General features: G+C 35.2%; 1 protein-coding gene and 1 long non-coding RNA gene across 4 annotated transcripts in view; both read left to right on the top strand.

Moving 5' to 3' along the window:
• The first annotated feature begins 9,009 nt into the window (after positions 1 to 9,009).
• Positions 9,010 to 9,798, top strand: LOC310736137. 2 transcript variants are annotated; one of them, XR_014536475.1, is made up of 3 exons: positions 9,010 to 9,202; positions 9,480 to 9,563; positions 9,672 to 9,798. It is a non-coding gene; the product is annotated as an uncharacterized lncRNA (long non-coding RNA). The 2 variants fall into 2 exon arrangements; XR_014536476.1 differs by lacking the exon at positions 9,010 to 9,202 and adding an exon at positions 9,259 to 9,323.
• Positions 9,799 to 10,647: 849 nt separating this feature from the next.
• dennd5a (DENN/MADD domain containing 5A) overlaps positions 10,648 to 16,921 on the top strand; it is a 45,689-nt gene continuing 39,415 nt past the window's right edge. The window contains exon 1 of one of the 2 annotated variants that reach the window (XM_083558056.1): positions 10,648 to 11,188. In XM_083558056.1, coding sequence (XP_083414182.1) covers positions 11,089 to 11,188 — 100 coding nt within the window. In that variant the 5' untranslated portion in view covers positions 10,648 to 11,088. The remainder of the gene's footprint in view (positions 11,189 to 16,921) is intronic. The other variant, XM_083558055.1, reaches the window with a different exon arrangement.

Below are 16,921 nucleotides of genomic sequence, written 5' to 3'. Positions count from 1 at the left end.
TGTCTTTTTTAAAAGACTTGTTTGGTCTACTTTTAAATAGTTACAAAGGGTTGAAGTTTAGAAAAAGAAGCCATTTTGGTTCATTAGGCCCATTGACTGCTTGCATAAGGGAGAAAAGATAGCTCAGTCAGAAAGGTGTTGGTTTATCGATCAGCAGGTCCACACAAGGTTGGGGGTTCAATCCCAGGTGTTGGCAAGTAAAATATTTAAATTTTCTTTTAAAATCTAATAGTTTGTCTACTTTGTAAAATTAAACTATAAATCTACTTGTTAATTAAAGAGACCTGTTAAAAGATTGCTTTACTTCTTTGTCTTTTTTGAAAGACTTGTTTGGCCCACTTTTAAGATGAGTTACATGGTGTTGAAGTATAGGAAAAGAAGCCATTTTGGTTCATTAGGCCCATTGACTGCCTGCACAAGGGAGAAAAGATAGCTCAGTCGGTAAGGTGTTGGTTAATCAATCAACAGGTCCCCACAAGGTTGGGGGTTCAATCCCAGGCATTGCCAAGTAAAATTTTTTTATTTTGCTTTTGAAATCTAATAGTTTGTCTACTTTGTAAAATTAAACTATAAATCTACTTGTTAATTAAAGAGACCTGTTTAAAAGATTGCTTTATTTCTTTGTCTTATTTGAAAGACTTGTTTGGCCTTCTTTTAAAGAGTTACAAAGGGTTGAAGTATAGGAAAAGAAGCCATTTTAGTTCATTAGGCCCATTGACTCCCTGCACAAGGGAGAAAAGATAGCTCAGGCGGTAAGGTGTTGGTTTATCAATCAGCAGGTCCCCACAAGGTTAGGGGTTCATTGCCAAGTAAAATATTTTAATTTTCTTTTGAAACCTAAGTTTGTCTACTTTGTAAAATTAAACTATAAATCTACTTGTTAATTAAAGAGACCTGTTTAAAAGACTGCTTTATTTTTTTGTCTTTTTTGAAAGACTTGTTTGACCTACTTTTAAAGAGTTACATGGCGTTGAAGTATAGGAAAAGAAGCCTATTTGGTTCATTAGGCCCATTGACTGCTTGCGCAAGGGAGAAAAGATAGCTCAGTCGGTAAGGTGTTGGTTTATCGATCAGCAGATCCCCACAAGGTTGGGGTTCAATCTCAGGCATTGCCAAGTAAAATATTATAATTTACTTTTGAAATCTAATAGTTTGTCTACTTTGTACAATTAAACTATAAATCTACTTGTTAATTAAAGAGACCTGTTTAAAAGATTGCTTTATTTCTTTGTCTTTATTGAAAGACTTGTTTGGCCTACTTTTAAAGAGTTACAAAGGGTTGAAGTATAGGAAAAGAAGCCATTTTGGTTCATGAGGCCCATTGACTGGTTGCATAATTGAGAAAAGAGAGCTCAGTCGGTAAGGTGTTAGTTTATCGATCAGCAGGTCCCCCCAAGGTTGGGGGTTCAATCCCAGGCATTGGCAAGTAAAATATTAAAATTTTCTTTTAAAATCTAATAGTTTGTCTACTATGTAAAATTAAACTAAAAATCTACTTGTTAATTAAAGAGACCTGTTTAAAAGATTGCTTTACTTCTTTGTCTTTTTTTAAAGACTTGTTTGGCCTACTTTTAAAGAGTTACAAAGGGTTGAAGTATAGGAAAAGAAGCCATTTTGGTTCATTAGGCCCATTGACTGTTTGCGCAAGGGAGAAAAGATAGCTCAGTCGGTAAGGTGTTGGTTTATCGATCAGCAGGTCCCCACAAGGTTGGGGGTTAAATCCCAGGCATTGCCAAGTAAAATATTATAATTTTCTTTTGAAATCTAATAGTTTGTCTACTTTGTAAAATTAAACTATAAATCTACTTGTTAATTAAAGAGACCTGTTTAAAAGATTGCTTTACTTCTTTTTCTTTTTTGAAAGACTTGTTTGGCCTACTTTTAATATGACACATGGTGTTGAAGTATAGGAAAAGAAGCCATTTTGGTTCATTTGGCCCATTGACTGCTTGCATAAGGGAGAAAAGATAGCTCAGTCGTTAAGGTGTTGGTTTATCGATCAGCAGATCCCCACAAGGATTGGGGTATAATTTCAGGCATTGCCAAGTAAAATATTATAATTTACATTTGAAATCTAATAGTTTGTCTACTTTGTACAATTAAACTATAAATCTACTTGTTAATTAAAGAGACCTGTTTAAAAGATTGCTTTATTTCTTTGTCTTTATTGAAAGACTTGTTTGGCCTACTTTTAAAGAGTTACAAAGGGTTGAAGTATAGGAAAAGAAGCCATTTTGGTTCATTAGGCCCATTGACTGCTTGCATAAAGGAGAAAAGATAGCTCAGTCGGTAAGGTGTTGGTTAATCAATTAACAGGTCCCCACAAGGTTGGGAGTTCAATCCCAGGCATTGCCAAGTAAAATTTTTTTATATTCTTTTGAAATCTAATAGTTTGTCTACTTTGTAAAATTAAACTATAAATCTACTTGTTAATTAAAGATACCTGTTTAAAAGACTGCTTTATTTCTTTATCTTTTTTGAAAGACTTGTTTGACCTACTTTTAAAGAGTTACATGGTGTTGAAGTATAGGAAAAGAAGCCATTTTGGTTCATTAGGCCCATTGAATGCTTGCGCAAGGAAGCAAAGATAGCTCAGTCGGTAAGGTGTTGGTTTATTGATCAGCAGGTCCCCACAAGGTTGGGGGTTCAATCCCAGGCATTGCCAAGTAACATTTTTAAATTCTCTTTTGAAATCTAATAGTTTGTCTACTTTGTAAAATTAAACTATTAATCTACTTGTTAATTAAAGAGACCTGTTTAAAAGACTGCTTTATTACTTTGTCTTTTTCGAAAGACTTGTTTGACCTACTTTTAATATGAGTTACATGGTGTTGAAGTGTAGGAAAAGAAGCCATTTTGGTTCATTAGGCCCATTGACTGCCTGCACAAGGGAGAAAAGATAGCTCACTCGGTAAGGTGTTGGTTTATCGATCAGCAGATCCCCACAAGGATGGGGGTTCAATCCCAGGCATTGCCAAGTAAAATATTATAATTTTCTTTTAAAATCTAATAGTTTGTCTACTTTGTAAAATTAAACTATAAATCTACTTGTTAATTAAAGAGACCTGTTTAAAAGATTGCTTTATTTCTTTGTCTTATTTGAAAGACTTGTTTGGCCTTCTTTTAAAGAGTTACAAACGTTGAAGTATAGGAAAAGAAGCCATTTTGGTTCATTAGGCCCATTGACTCCCTGCACAAGGGAGAAAAGATAGCTCAGGCGGTAAGGTGTTGGTTTATCAATCAGCAGGTCTCCACAAGGTTGGGGGTTCATTCCCAGGCATTGCCAAGTAAAATATTTTAATTTTCTTTTGAAACCTAAGTTTGTCTACTTTGTAAAATTAAACTATAAATCTACTTGTTAATTAAAGAGACCTGTTTAAAAGACTGCTTTATTTATTTGTCTTTTTTGAAAGACTTGTTTGACCTACTTTTAAAGAGTTACATGGTGTTGAAGTATAGGAAAAGAAGCCTATTTGGTTCATTAGGCCCATTGACTGCTTGCGCAAGGGAGAAAAGATAGCTCAGTCGGTAAGGTGTTGGTTTATCGATCAGCAGGTCCCCACAAGGTTGGGGTTCAATCCCAGGCATTGCCAAGTAAAATATTATAATTTTCTTTTGAAATCTAATAGTTTGTCTACTTTGTAAAATTAAACTATAAATCTACTTGTTAATTAAAGAGACCTGTTTAAAAGATTGCTTTATTTCTTTGTCTTTTTTGAAAGACTTGTTTGGCCTACTTTTAATATGACTTACATGGTGTTGAAGTATAGGAAAAGAAGCCATTTTGGTTCATTAGGCCCATTGACTGCTTGTGTAATTGAGAAAAGATAGCTCAGTTGGTAAGGTGTTGGTTTATCGATCAGCAGGTCCACACAAGGTTGGGGGTTCAATCCCAGGCATTGGCAAGTAAAATGTTAAAATTTTCTTTTTAAATCTAATAGTTTGTCTACTGTGTAAAATTAAACTAAAAATCTACTTGTTAATTAAAGAGACCTGTTTAAAAGATTGCTTTACTTCTTTGTCTTTTTTGAAAGACTTGTTTGACCTACTTTTAAAGAGTTACAAAGGGTTGAAGTATAGGAAAAGAAGCCATTTTGGTTCATTAGGCCCATTGACTGCTTGCATAAAGGAGAAAATATAGCTCAGTCGTTAAGGTGTTGGTTAATCAATCAACAGGTCCCCCCAAGATTGGGGGTTCAATCCCAGGCATTGCCAAGTAAAATTTTTTTTATATTCTTTTGAAATCTAATAGTTTGTCTACTTTGTAAAATTAAACTATAAATCTACTTGTTAATTAAAGAGACCTGTTTAAAAGATTGCTTTATTTCTTTGTCTTTTTTAAAAGACTTGTTTGGTCTACTTTTAAAAAGTTACAAAGGGTTGAAGTATAGAAAAAGAAGCCATTTTGGTTCATTAGGCCCATTGACTGCTTGCATAAGGGAGAAAAGATAGCTCAGTCGGAAAGGTGTTGGTTTATCGATCAGCAGGTCCACACAAGGTTGGGGGTTCAATCCCAGGCGTTGGCAAGTGAAATATTTAAATTTTCTTTTAAAATCTAATAGTTTGTCTACTTTGTAAAATTAAACTATAAATCTACTTGTCAATTATAGAGACCTGTTAAAAGATTGCTTTACTTCTTTGTCTTTTTTGAAAGACTTGTTTGGCCTACTTTTAAGATGAGTTACATGGTGTTGAAGTATAGGAAAAGAAGCCATTTTGGTTCATTAGGCCCATTGACTGCCTGCACAAGGGAGAAAAGATAGCTCAGTCGGTAAGGTGTTGGTTAATCAATCAACAGTTCCCCACAAGGTTGGGGGTTCAATCCCAGGCATTGCCAAGTAAAATTTTTTTATTTTCTTTTGAAATCTAATAGTTTGTCTACTTTGTAAAATTAAACTATAAATCTACTTGTTAATTAAAGAGACCTGTTTAAAAGATTGCTTTATTTCTTTGTCTTTTTTAAAAGACTTGTTTGGTATACTTTTAAAAAGTTACAAAGGGTTGAAGTATAGAAAAAGAAGCCATTTTGGTTAATTAGGCCCATTGACTGCTTGCATAAGGGAGAAAAGATAGCTCAGTCGAAAAGGTGTTGGTTTATCGATCAGCAGGTCCACACAAGGTTGGGGGTTCAATCCCAGCCGTTGGCAAGTAAAATATTTAAATTTTCTTTTAAAATCTACTAGTTTGTCCACTTTGTAAAATTAAACTATAAATCTACTTGTTAATTAAAGAGACCTGTTAAAAGATTGCTTTACTTCTTTGTCTTTTTTGAAAGACTTGTTTGGCCTACTTTTAAGATGAGTTAAATGGTGTTGAAGTATAGGAAAAGAAGCCATTTTGGTTCATTAGGCCCATTGACTGCCTGCACAAGGGAGAAAAGATAGCTCAGTCGGTAAGGTGTTGGTTAATCAATCAACAGGTCCCCACAAGGTTGGGGGTTCAATCCCAGGCATTGCCAAGTAAAATTTTTTTATTTTCTTTTGAAATCTAATAGTTTGTCTACTTTGTAAAATTAAACTATAAATCTACTTGTTAATTAAAGATACCTGTTTAAAAGATTGCTTTATTTCTTTGTCTTTTTTGAAAGACTTGTTTGGCCTACTTTTAAAGAGTTACAAAGGGTTGAAGTATAGGAAAAGAAGCCATTTTGGTTCATTAGGCCCATTGACTGCTTGCGTAATTGAGAAAAGATAGCTCAGTTGGTAAGGTGTTGGTTTATCGGTCAGCAGGTCCACACAAAGTTGGGGGTTCAATCCCCGGCATTGCCAAGTAACATTTTTTAATTCTCTTTTGAAATCTAAAAGTTTGTCTACTTTGTAAAATTAAACTATAAATCTACTTGTCAATTATAGAGACCTGTTAAAAGATTGCTTTACTTCTTTGTCTTTTTTGAAAGACTTGTTTGGCCTACTTTTAAGATGAGTTACATGGTGTTGAAGTATAGGAAAAGAAGCCATTTTGGTTCATTAGGCCCATTGACTGCCTGCACAAGGGAGAAAAGATAGCTCAGTCGGTAAGGTGTTGGTTAATCAATCAACAGGTCCCCACAAGGTTGGGGGTTCAATCCCAGGCATTGCCAAGTAAAATTTTTTTATTTTCTTTTGAAATCTAATAGTTTGTCTACTTTGTACAATTAAACTATAAATCTACTTGTTAATTAAAGAGACCTGTTTAAAAGATTGCTTTATTTCTTTGTCTTTATTGAAAGACTTGTTTGGCCTACTTTTAAAGAGTTACAAAAGGTTGAAGTATAGGAAAAGAAGCCATTTTGGTTCATCAGGCCCATTGTCTGCTTGCATAAGGGAGAAAAGATAGCTCAGTCGGTAAGGTGTTGGTTTATCGATCAGCAGGTCCACACAAGGTTGGGGGTTCAATCCCAGGCATTGCCAAATAAAATCTTTTATTTCTCTTTTGAAATCTAATAGTTTGTCTACTTTGTAACATTAAACTCTAAATTGATTTGTTAATTAAAGAGACCTGTTTAAAAGATTGCTTTATATTTTTGTCTTTTTTGAAAGGCTTGTTTGGCCTACTTTTAATATGAGCTACATGATGTCGAAGTATGGAAAAGAAGCCAAGCTGGTTCATTAGGCTTATTGACTTATTGCACAAGTCAGATCTGATAGCTCAGTGGGTAAGGCATCAGTTTAATTATCATCAGGTCTTCACAAGGCTGTAGGTTCAAGCCCCAACATTGCCATGGTAAAATTTTTATTTCTCTTTTGAAATATAATAGTTTGTCTACTTTGTAACATTAAACTCTAAATCGAATTTTTTAATTAAAGAGACCTGTTTAAAAGATTGCTTTATATTTTTGTCTTTTTTGAAAGGCTTGTTTGGCCTACTTTTAATATGAGCTACATGGTTTTAAAGTATGGAAAAGAAGCCATGCTGGTTCATTAGGCTTTTTGACTGCCTGGATAGGTCAAATCTCATAGCTCAGTGGGTAAGGCAGAGGTTTATTGGTCAGCAGTTCCTCACAAGGTTGTGGGTTCAAGCCCCAGCATTGCCAAAGGAAAACTTGATTTCTGTTTTGAAATATAATTGTATGTCGACTTTGTGACATTAACCCGTAAATCGATTTGTTAATTAAAGAGACCTGTTTAAAAGATTGCTTTATATATTTGTCTTTTTTAAAAGACTTGTTTGGCCTACTTTTAATATAAGCTACATGGTGTTGAAGTATGGAAAGAAGCTATGCTGGTTCATTAGGCTTATTGACTGCTTGTATAAGTCAGATCTAATAGCTCAGTGGGTAAAGCCTAGGTTTACTGATCAGCAGATCCCCACAAGCTTGTGGGTTCAAGCCACAGCATTGCCAAGGTAAAACTTTATTTCTCTTTTGAAATATAATTGTATGTCTACATTGTGACATTAAACTCTAAACCGATTTGTTAATTAAAGAGACCTGTTTAAAAGATTGCTTTATTTCTTTGTCTTTTTTTAAAGACTTGTTTGGCGTACATTTAATATGAGTTACATGATGTTGAAGTAAGGAAAAGAAGCTATGTTGGTTCCTTAGGCTTCTGACTGCTTGTACAAGTCAGATCTGATAGCTCAGTGGGTAAGGCATAAGTATACTAATCAGCAGATCCCACATGGTTGTGGTTTCAAGCTCCATCATTGCCAAGATATCATTGTTATTTCTCTTTTGATATCTAATAGTATGTCTACTTTGTGACATTAACCCATGAATTGATTTGTTAATTGAAGAGACCGTTTTAAAAGATTGCTTTATTTCTTTGACTTTTTTGAAAGACTTGTTTGGCCTACTTTTAATATGAGTTACCTGTTGTTGAAGTATGGAAACGAAGCCATGCTGGTTTATTAGGCTTATTGACTGCTTGCTCAAGTCAGATCTGATAGCTCAGTGGGTAAGGCCTTGGTTTAATGGTCATCAGGTCTTCACAAGGTTGTAGGTTCAAGCCCCAGCATTGCCAAGGTAAAAATTGTATTTCTCTTTTGAAATATAATAGTTTGTCTACTTTGTAAAATTAAACTCTAAATTCGATTTGTTAATTAAAGAGACCTGTTTAAACGATTGCTTTATTTCTTTGTCTTTTTTGAAAGACTTCTTTGGCCTACTTTTAATATGAGCTACATGGTTTTAAAGTATGCAAAAGAAGCCATGCTGGTTCATTAGGCTTTTTGACTGCATGCACAAGTCAGATCTGATAGCTCAGTGGGTAAGGCATAAGTTTACTAATCAGCAGATCCCACATGGTTGTGGTTTCAAGCTCCATCATTGCCAAGATATCATTGTCATTTCTCTTTTGATATCTAATAGTTTCTCTACTTTGTGGCATTAAACTGTAAATCTATTTGTTAATTAAAGAGACCGTTTTAAAAGATTGCTTTATTTCTTTGACTTTTTTGAAAGACTTGTTTGGCCTACTTTTAATATGAGTTACCTGTTGTTAAAGTATGGAATAGAAGCCATATTGGTTAATTAGGCTTATTGAAAAGTTTATTACACAAGTGGGAAGTGATAGCTCAGTGGGTAAGGTGTTGGTTTACCGATCAGCAGGTCCCCGCAAGGTTGGGGGTTAAATGTTCTAGTTCATTGGTGAGCAGTGGAACCAAAGAATCCTCTTAATTGAACACAAACACTTGACAGTCTTCTACATCTGACAGTGGAGAATTATCTTCACCTGTTAATTCAAATGTGAAGGTCATGATGCTGAAGAAGAAAACGGATGGTGGAAGCAGTTCACAGTGTGTCTGGCTTGAATGAGGAGACAAGCACTTACAAAACACCATCTTTAGCACTGAAGCTTGGGCACAACCTCAAGAAGATGGCAAACATTATTGAATGTGAGGCGATGATGTCAGGTGATAAGAACACCCTTGGCAATGTCCAAGCCTTCAAACAAATCTGGAGAATTAAATGCAGTAAGTGTGTCTCAGCCCAGGCCGAAATTTGACCGAGGCAAAGTGGAACTCTCTGCAACTTCTTCCTATTGCTGAAGATGTGAAAAAAGACCACAAGCACTGAGTCACTTTAGATGATCAGACATTATTCGTCAGATTGCTAAAAGCTGTTGAGCAGAACACCATGAAGCGTTATCCTCCACTAGACTAAGAAAGCACATGGCCATTATGTCCAAGGTCCTTAATTTGAAAGACAATGAAATGGATGACCTTGCTGACTTTTTAGGACACGACATCAGGGTGCATCAGCAGTACTACAGGCTACCTAAAGGTACATTACAGCTGGCGAAGATAAGTAAAGTTCTTCTAGCCATAGCCTTCCTTTAAATCTCAATTTAAAGGAGGAAATGTAGATGAGATCCAGATTGATCCACAAGGTAAAACAGGCCTGAGTAAATAAAGATGTTTTAAAAATCTTAAATTCCATGTTATGATTAACAGGAACACCAACGTTGGTTCTAGATTATTTAATGGATGTAGCAGTTTAAAAAATATTTTTCCACGTATTGAGCTATAATTATTTTCTCTGTGGGTGCTGTGTTTACTAGAGAGAGTACTGATGGACAGTGAAGGATCAGACTCTGAAAACGGGAAAGAAAATGATGCATCACCTCCACCCTCAAATTCTGCAGGTATGTAGGCAGCTAATGTAGGGAATTATGGGAAAGCTATAGGTAAAATGATATGATATGTAATGAGTCACTTTTATCACAATTTCTAATTACTTTTAATTTATTTAGGATCTTTACAAAACCCACGGAGAAAGTGGTTACAGAGGAGGTACAGGCTGTGGAAAAGACTCTAATGGACTACATCAGTTTTGGCCAGGTTCCTAGTAAACGCCAGTGCATGGTGTGCATTTATAAAAAATCCCCAGCAGGCAGTCAAATTTTATGTAAAGAAATCGCATTAATTCCATGAAGTGAAAAATTTAAAAGTGAAAAGCTTTTATTGGATGTTTTTTTTCATATGTTTGTTAAAGGCAACATGTTCAGAAACATTTTAGTTCAAGTTGCTGACAAATAAATGTTAAAGAGAATTATGATGTCACAGATTTTAGTTTTTGTGGAATTGCCTAAATGTCCAAACTTTTCAGGTGGTTCTTAATCATGGGTGTACATCAAATATCTTCTACTTCTACCTAATATTTATATAGATATATTAGCAATATATCGTGCAACACGGTTGATCACATGCTGTTTTAATTTAAATAGATTCCAGTATGCACAGATCATTATTTATTTTAGACCATGATGGTGTAAATGAACATAAACGTTTCCCGCTTGTCATATAACATGAGTGTTGTAGATACCAAAATGTGTGACTATTCAGACTCTCAGAATTGAAGAGAATTGAATGTGTTAAACAGGAAGTGAGGTAAGGCTTTTTTACTGTTTACTTTCTTAGAAATTGTCTATTCAAATACAAGGGATGATGGGAAATAGTGAAAAGCAAAATAAAAATAAATAAATAAATAAATAAACAAATAAATAAATAAATAAATAAATAAATAAATAAAAACAGTTAAATTCTCCCTTTTGAACAACACTTTAGTTATGGTCTGAACTTAATCTTCATCTTCGTTAATGTTATACACAGTTTTAATTGCATGTAAATTGGATAAACTGCAGATAATTTATAATAGTGACACCTAGAGGTGGTTGGTGGTAAGACAAAATAGGGACGTCCCCACCAGAATAGAAGAAACAATAAACAAAAAAATCCAAAAGAGACATCTGACTTAAAATTGTGGCCTTAATGTATTTAGAAATCGGTGTCCCCACGAGTAACCACTCAGTCAGGAGTCCCCACCATGTAGTGTGTGTGTTTGTGTGTGTGTGTGTGTGCGCGCGCTGTGGGTAATCCTATTATGTGACCGCTGCAGACTGCGCATGCGCCGCACAAACCCGAGCTAGAGGAGCGGTCGAAAAAAAAAAAAAACCAGCTGTATGAACGCCCACAATGCAATTCGTCGCCGCAATTCACGGGTTCGCGCTTTAATTTTTTCTACTTCTTCTTCTTCGTCATATATATAAATATTTGATAGAGCGCGTCCGCGATGTCTACGCGCAATAAACCAGGACTTATGGTTGTGTAATAGTAATATGCACCTCAGCAGCACGGCGGACACACGGCCACGACCGGACCAGCCTCAAAATGAGCACCGGCTTCAGCTCCAACTCCTGCCGGTTCGCGGACTACTTCGTTATCTGCGGACTCGACACCGAAAGCGGACTGGAACCAGACGAGCTGTCCGGTAAGCATCCAAACCTCCGAACCGTTTGATTAGTTTTTTTGTTTTGTTTTGTTTTGTTTTTTTTTAATCATATTGTCCGTATTTAACACAAATGTGTTGTTTTCTTTTCCCCTTTTACATACTGGGTGATATTTACAAACACCTGAAACAGCTCATTTTTGACTGAAATATTTTCCGAAATGCGAACAAGCTCTTCTTTCACCAAATAGAAGCGGCCCACCATTTATCCCGAGAACATCCCGTTTCCCTGAGTGTTCCTGTCGGAGACTCGCTAATATCTATCTATCTATCTATCTATCTATCTATCTATCTGTCTGTCTGTCTGTCTGTCTGTCTGTCTGTCTGTCTGTCTGTCTGTCTGTCTGTCTGTCTGTCTGTCTGTCTGTCTGTCTGTCTGTCTGTCTGTCTTTTGATTTTAAATTCGCTTTCATGCTCAACATCTTCATGTCCTTCAGAAACTCAGTAGGTCTTCTGAATAGAGATCCAGAGAGACTGCTTTCATCTTCTTATTTGCATTTCTTTTTTTTTTTATTTAAATGCATAGATAGATAAGATTTTTTTCCTTGTGTTTTTTTTTCTTACCACCTCCTTTTTTACCCCCGAAACTAAATTCTCTTTTGTCAGGTTTCTCAAACACCGGTTTCTCCCCCTTAAAGGTGCAATGGGCGTTTTTTTTTAGTGCGTACTTTTAAAAATAAATAAATAAATAAAAGACCCTGAAAGATTTACTAGACATGTGAGAATAAACAAGAAAAGTTCTGGCTGATAAAATCCGCTTGAGAAACTGGCGACCGATCTGTAATACTTATTACTGTTTTGACGTGTGACCTGTCAATCATTTTAAAGATACTGTACAATAATAGGCAACTAATATTGTGGGGGCGAGGCTTAGCGAATGTGGGCGGGGACGTGGGCTCAAGGAGTAAAGAATCAGAAGCCCCTTTATTGCCAAATATCATGGATTACATTTAGCATGAATATGTTATGGTGTGCTGGTGCTTTAAAAAATACAAAAACTATAAAGACTAGGAAAATAAAATGAAGTAATAGAGTAAAATATGAAGATAAAGACATTGACGGTACAGTTAATGCATAGTATGTAAAAGTGAGGCAGTGAAAATTATAGTATTTTCCAAATAAGTTTTGGTTGTTTGTGATAATTTCACCAAAATGTCTTCTTAAGATTGCAATCTTAAAAAAAAAAAATTGTTGGAAAGAAAGTTTCAAGAATGATTTTAATCAGTTTAGGGCTACTTTCACATTAATCCAGAAAATGGAAACCGCATCCGTTATAGTGACCTGAGAAAATAAAGATATTCAAAATATTTGTAGTTATTTACTTTTGTGACACAGTCACAGCTATTTAATTTTAAACAAATAAGATGATAAACAATATTGTATTGCAGCTATTGTGCCTGTTATCCAGTTTCAGAAGTTTGTGAAAGGAAAATGTGACTTAGTATGACCTTTAGATTGCATTTTTTTGGAGGGGACAGAACGTTCACATCAATTCAAAGAGAAGGAAAGTAAAAAAAGATCTGACTGAAATAAAGCAGGGCAAAGCTACTTGTGTTTCTCTGCATGTGCAACGGGGATGTTTATAGGGATGTAAAACATAAGTGAATGTATTGGCTAATAAAAATAAGTAAAAAAAGTGCTTATATTTGTCTGAATTAAAATTTTGGAAATTTCCTTTGTTATTACATAATAGTTATTTTAGAACTGCCCGAAGACTGTTGTGATTTTACGGCAGAGACTAAATAGCAGTGAAACAGCAACAGCAGTAAAATGATTTTGTTTTAGCCTGAGTCTTGATCATAGCAACATTCCTTTACCAGTGTATCTCACAAACCAGCTGTAAATAGATATTCACATGAAGCTTATTTGGAAGCTGGACTGTTTGAGCAGATAAAGGAGTATAAAGCTGGACAGACTGAAGCACTAAAGCAACACTACATTGCAGTGTTTAGTTTGAAAGGAATTTCCACTAGCGTTGTGGGTAATGTCGGAAACTTTACAAAACTTTGGAAGTGAAGGAAAGAATCATATTTACTGTGTCTTTCTCCAGTGTAATCGTACGTCCTGTCTTATGTTTGCGACACACATGTACTACGCAATGTGGAAATAAATAATAAGTACTAACACTTTAACCAAGGCCTGATTTGTTGCTGTATTGCATTCGGTTACAAAAGAAATAAAAGCTTAGCCTAATCCGTCTACTGAAGAAACTGTAGGTCAACTGAGTAAAGATCAACTAAGATCTATAGTTTTTTTTAGAAGAACAGCATAGGCAAAGATCACATACATACATACATACATACAGTACATACATGCATGATTATTAAGCACTGTCCCTTCATATTTCAGAAAAATCCATTCCCAGAGGGTTGTGTCTTTTCTAATGAAGCCTGACCTGAAGCAACTTTTAGGCAGAGTCTCATAAGATGTCATTAGCTGCTCAGTTGTTCCCTTGTCAATTTCCAGACATTTTGTTTGTTCAGTTGTTGACTCTCTCAATATGAAAAGCCCTGTTTCAGCATGTTTCATAAAGAAATGCTTTTATGCTTTCCTCTCATTGATTTGTTTTTCTTCATTAATATTAATAGTGTATAGTGCAGTAATATTAATAAGTGTAATAATGTAACAGTGCAACCGCGATACTCGCAGGGTTACGCTCTTATGACCCCTCGTGAGTAACAAAAACTTTTTTGACTCTCTTCTTTTTATGGTTCCTTTTTCAAGGGGAATCGTACATGTACTGTAAACTCAACAAAAATTGTGAATTACTTGTCATGCATGTTTTATTTACTACTTTAAATGAATAATACAATAATAAAATTGTTTTTCAAATGGCTTCTCGCAAACTTTCAGATCTTAGTCTGGTTCCAAATAAAAAGTTGCGAATTATCGAGGTCACGAGTGTCAAGGTCGTGAGTTTCGAGGTTCCACTGTATATGTAAACAGATTGTGGGTGTAACATGTTTTCCAGATCATGTCTTTGGAATTGCTATCATATAGAAATATAGGAGTTTTTTTAACAGGGTTCATTTTTTTGCTTAGAGCTGAGATTATGATGATCAATTATGATACTTTGACCAGAGTCACAAAAAACATTATGTATATTTATTACGTTCTTGTGTTGCTGTAGCTAAATTTTTCCAATTAGAAGTGGAATTATGCTACAGTTTCAATCAGAAGTGGAAATCAATTTGGACGATTTTGTGTATGTGGGCTACAAAGTGGGGCCGAAAATGATGATCGCCCCAGTGTTCGAATTTTGTTATCAACAAGCGAGTCAGAGAACTGTGATGAGTTATGTATTTTTTCCTTCTCAAAACAGCGAATTGTAAAGTCAGTGTTATAGATGTAGCAAAGTAATATATTTTTATGTTGATTGATTTAAAGCAAATACTTGTATATGCTCATTTAAAGTAAGAGGGGCTACTTTGTTTACTGTTTATGGTATAAGCAAGTATTTTGACTTGATCACTTAAAATTTGGGTCGAGATATTTTAGTAGAAATTCCAAGATTTTCTTTTTTTTTTTTTTCTTGTCTGAGGTCAGAAATTCCAAGTTTAGGGGGAGTTTTATTTGTTTTATTTTCTAGTTTGAGGTCAGAAATTCCAAGTTATGGTTTGTATTTGAATGTAGCATTAAATCTTGTCTACATTTATTAGCATATATGTAATGCAAAACAAACAAATGCTTAGCAAGTGAACTGCATGGACTACAAAACGAATCATATCTGAAACCCAAGATTGCAACATGTCAACTGAAAGTTCCCGAAGTGAAAGCAACAATATTAATGAAATTATTTGTTCCTGTTCAACAAATTGAGCAACTCATACCCCACTTGTGGTTTTGTGCTTGTGATGTATTCCTGAGTTTAGCGAAGTAACACGCAGCCTGACAATGCATTTGTTCAATTCACATATTAATTGTCATTTTTTTCAATAATTGGGAATTTAATATACAGGATATGATCTGAAGCATCTTTTTGGGACAAATTAGTTTCTTCCAGCTATAAAAATCTCTTCTAACATCATTCAAAGTCCCATCACTTCAGGTGTGCACTGTTTTTGATTTGATTAGCATCAAATTATAGAATTGTATGAAGTTCTTTTTGAGATTTCACTATGAATTTTTTGTGCAGAAAAGACATCTTCAAAACTGATATTCTGTGGCACCTTATAATTTTTTTCTGTAATGCCTAACAAGGATGAAATATTTGTAAAGGATCTTGAACCAGGGTTTCTTTGTGCGTCTTTAATTCAAAAGACATGTTTTCAGGAGGTTTCAGTCTAGACATTGACATGGCCAATGCAGAGCATGGAGTCTGCACACCACAAACATTTCATTACCATTTCTGGAACTCGTCATTTTGGCCAAGTTTTAACCTTCTACATGGCAGAGGCATCGACGCTTTGTGCTATAGACATCCTGCTATTTTGCTGCATTCTTCAGACCATTAGATTCACCTCTGTATGGGTTTAAGCGCCTTCTTTCTTTTTTTTCTTCCAGTGAGCATCATTCATTTTTTAAGGAATTAAATATATTGTGAATGCACATACTACCGCACACAATATATATATTATTGTAAATTGGCGTCACCATCACTACACCGTTCACAGTATTATGGGATTGAACATATTCAGATCCTTTCAGATCAAAAGGAATTGAGATCTTTTTTTTCTGATTTGTCAAAGTTAAAATCCAAAACCAAAGTAATTATTATGAAAATAATTCTGCTGCTTCATCTTTTTTTTTGCTAAAGGAAACTGTCCTCAGCAAAGATCCACACAAGCACATCCTTCCCTTTTTCTGATGTTCCGTTTAGTGTGCCTTACACTTTCTCTTAGTTTTTTTTGTTTGTTGGTGCAGCAAAACCAAGCACCTGATTTATACTCAAATATCTGTGTGTCCTCAGCCCTATTAAGGTGATTGAGATTATCTTGTGTCGAGTTGTGACAGGAGTGTTCTGAACTTCTCGACACGGTCGCTGCTTTTCCCTGTGGTGACTCACTCCATCAGCACGAATGCCACGCGTGTTTTGGGGGTTAATGTAGTTCCTGGCAGCGCTGCAACAGTGCAGTCAGTTGCCGTTCGGTGTAGTCCAGGCATGCTTCTGAAACCCCTGTGACATTTTTTGCGGTGATGTACAGGGTGCATTCTGAATCTGGGTCGCTTGTTGCAGTAAACAATAATAATGTATGCGTAAGCAGTGTTTTAAAGATACAAGCTTATGGCCTCTTGCTTGTAAAGGATGTGCATATTATTAGATCACAGGCTGACCATACATTTGTTTCACCATCTATGGCTGGCTCAGAGATTTTTGTATTTTAAATAATTGCTATAAACAATCACGGTTATATTTTTTAGCTATTACTTGGCCAACACTGTAACATTATATTCCTAAATCTTGTATGTTCATGATGTATTTTTATCATTGTTCGTTTATACAATAAGAGCAAATACAGAATTGTTTGTGCAGCCTCACTCAGTTATAGTCAATGTTATCCACTTCCATTACAGCAGCTATAAACAGACATTCCATCACCATTCACTCTTCCTCTTTCTGTCTTCATGCTACAAACAATAGCTTATAGAGAAAGGACTAAGCCCTCTACTCTGAAGACTCAAGAAACATAGTTACTGCTTTTTTTTTATGTCAAAAAAGCTGTGATATAGGTGACTTTTAATATACGCATTTAACATCTGATAGCAGAAAACGTA

Source organism: Silurus aristotelis (genome assembly GCF_946808225.1).
Source record: "Silurus aristotelis genome assembly, chromosome: 13".
NCBI lineage: Eukaryota > Metazoa > Chordata > Actinopteri > Siluriformes > Siluridae > Silurus > Silurus aristotelis.
Note: the sequence above shows the minus strand (reverse complement) of the source record. Positions and strands in the feature narration are given on the sequence as shown.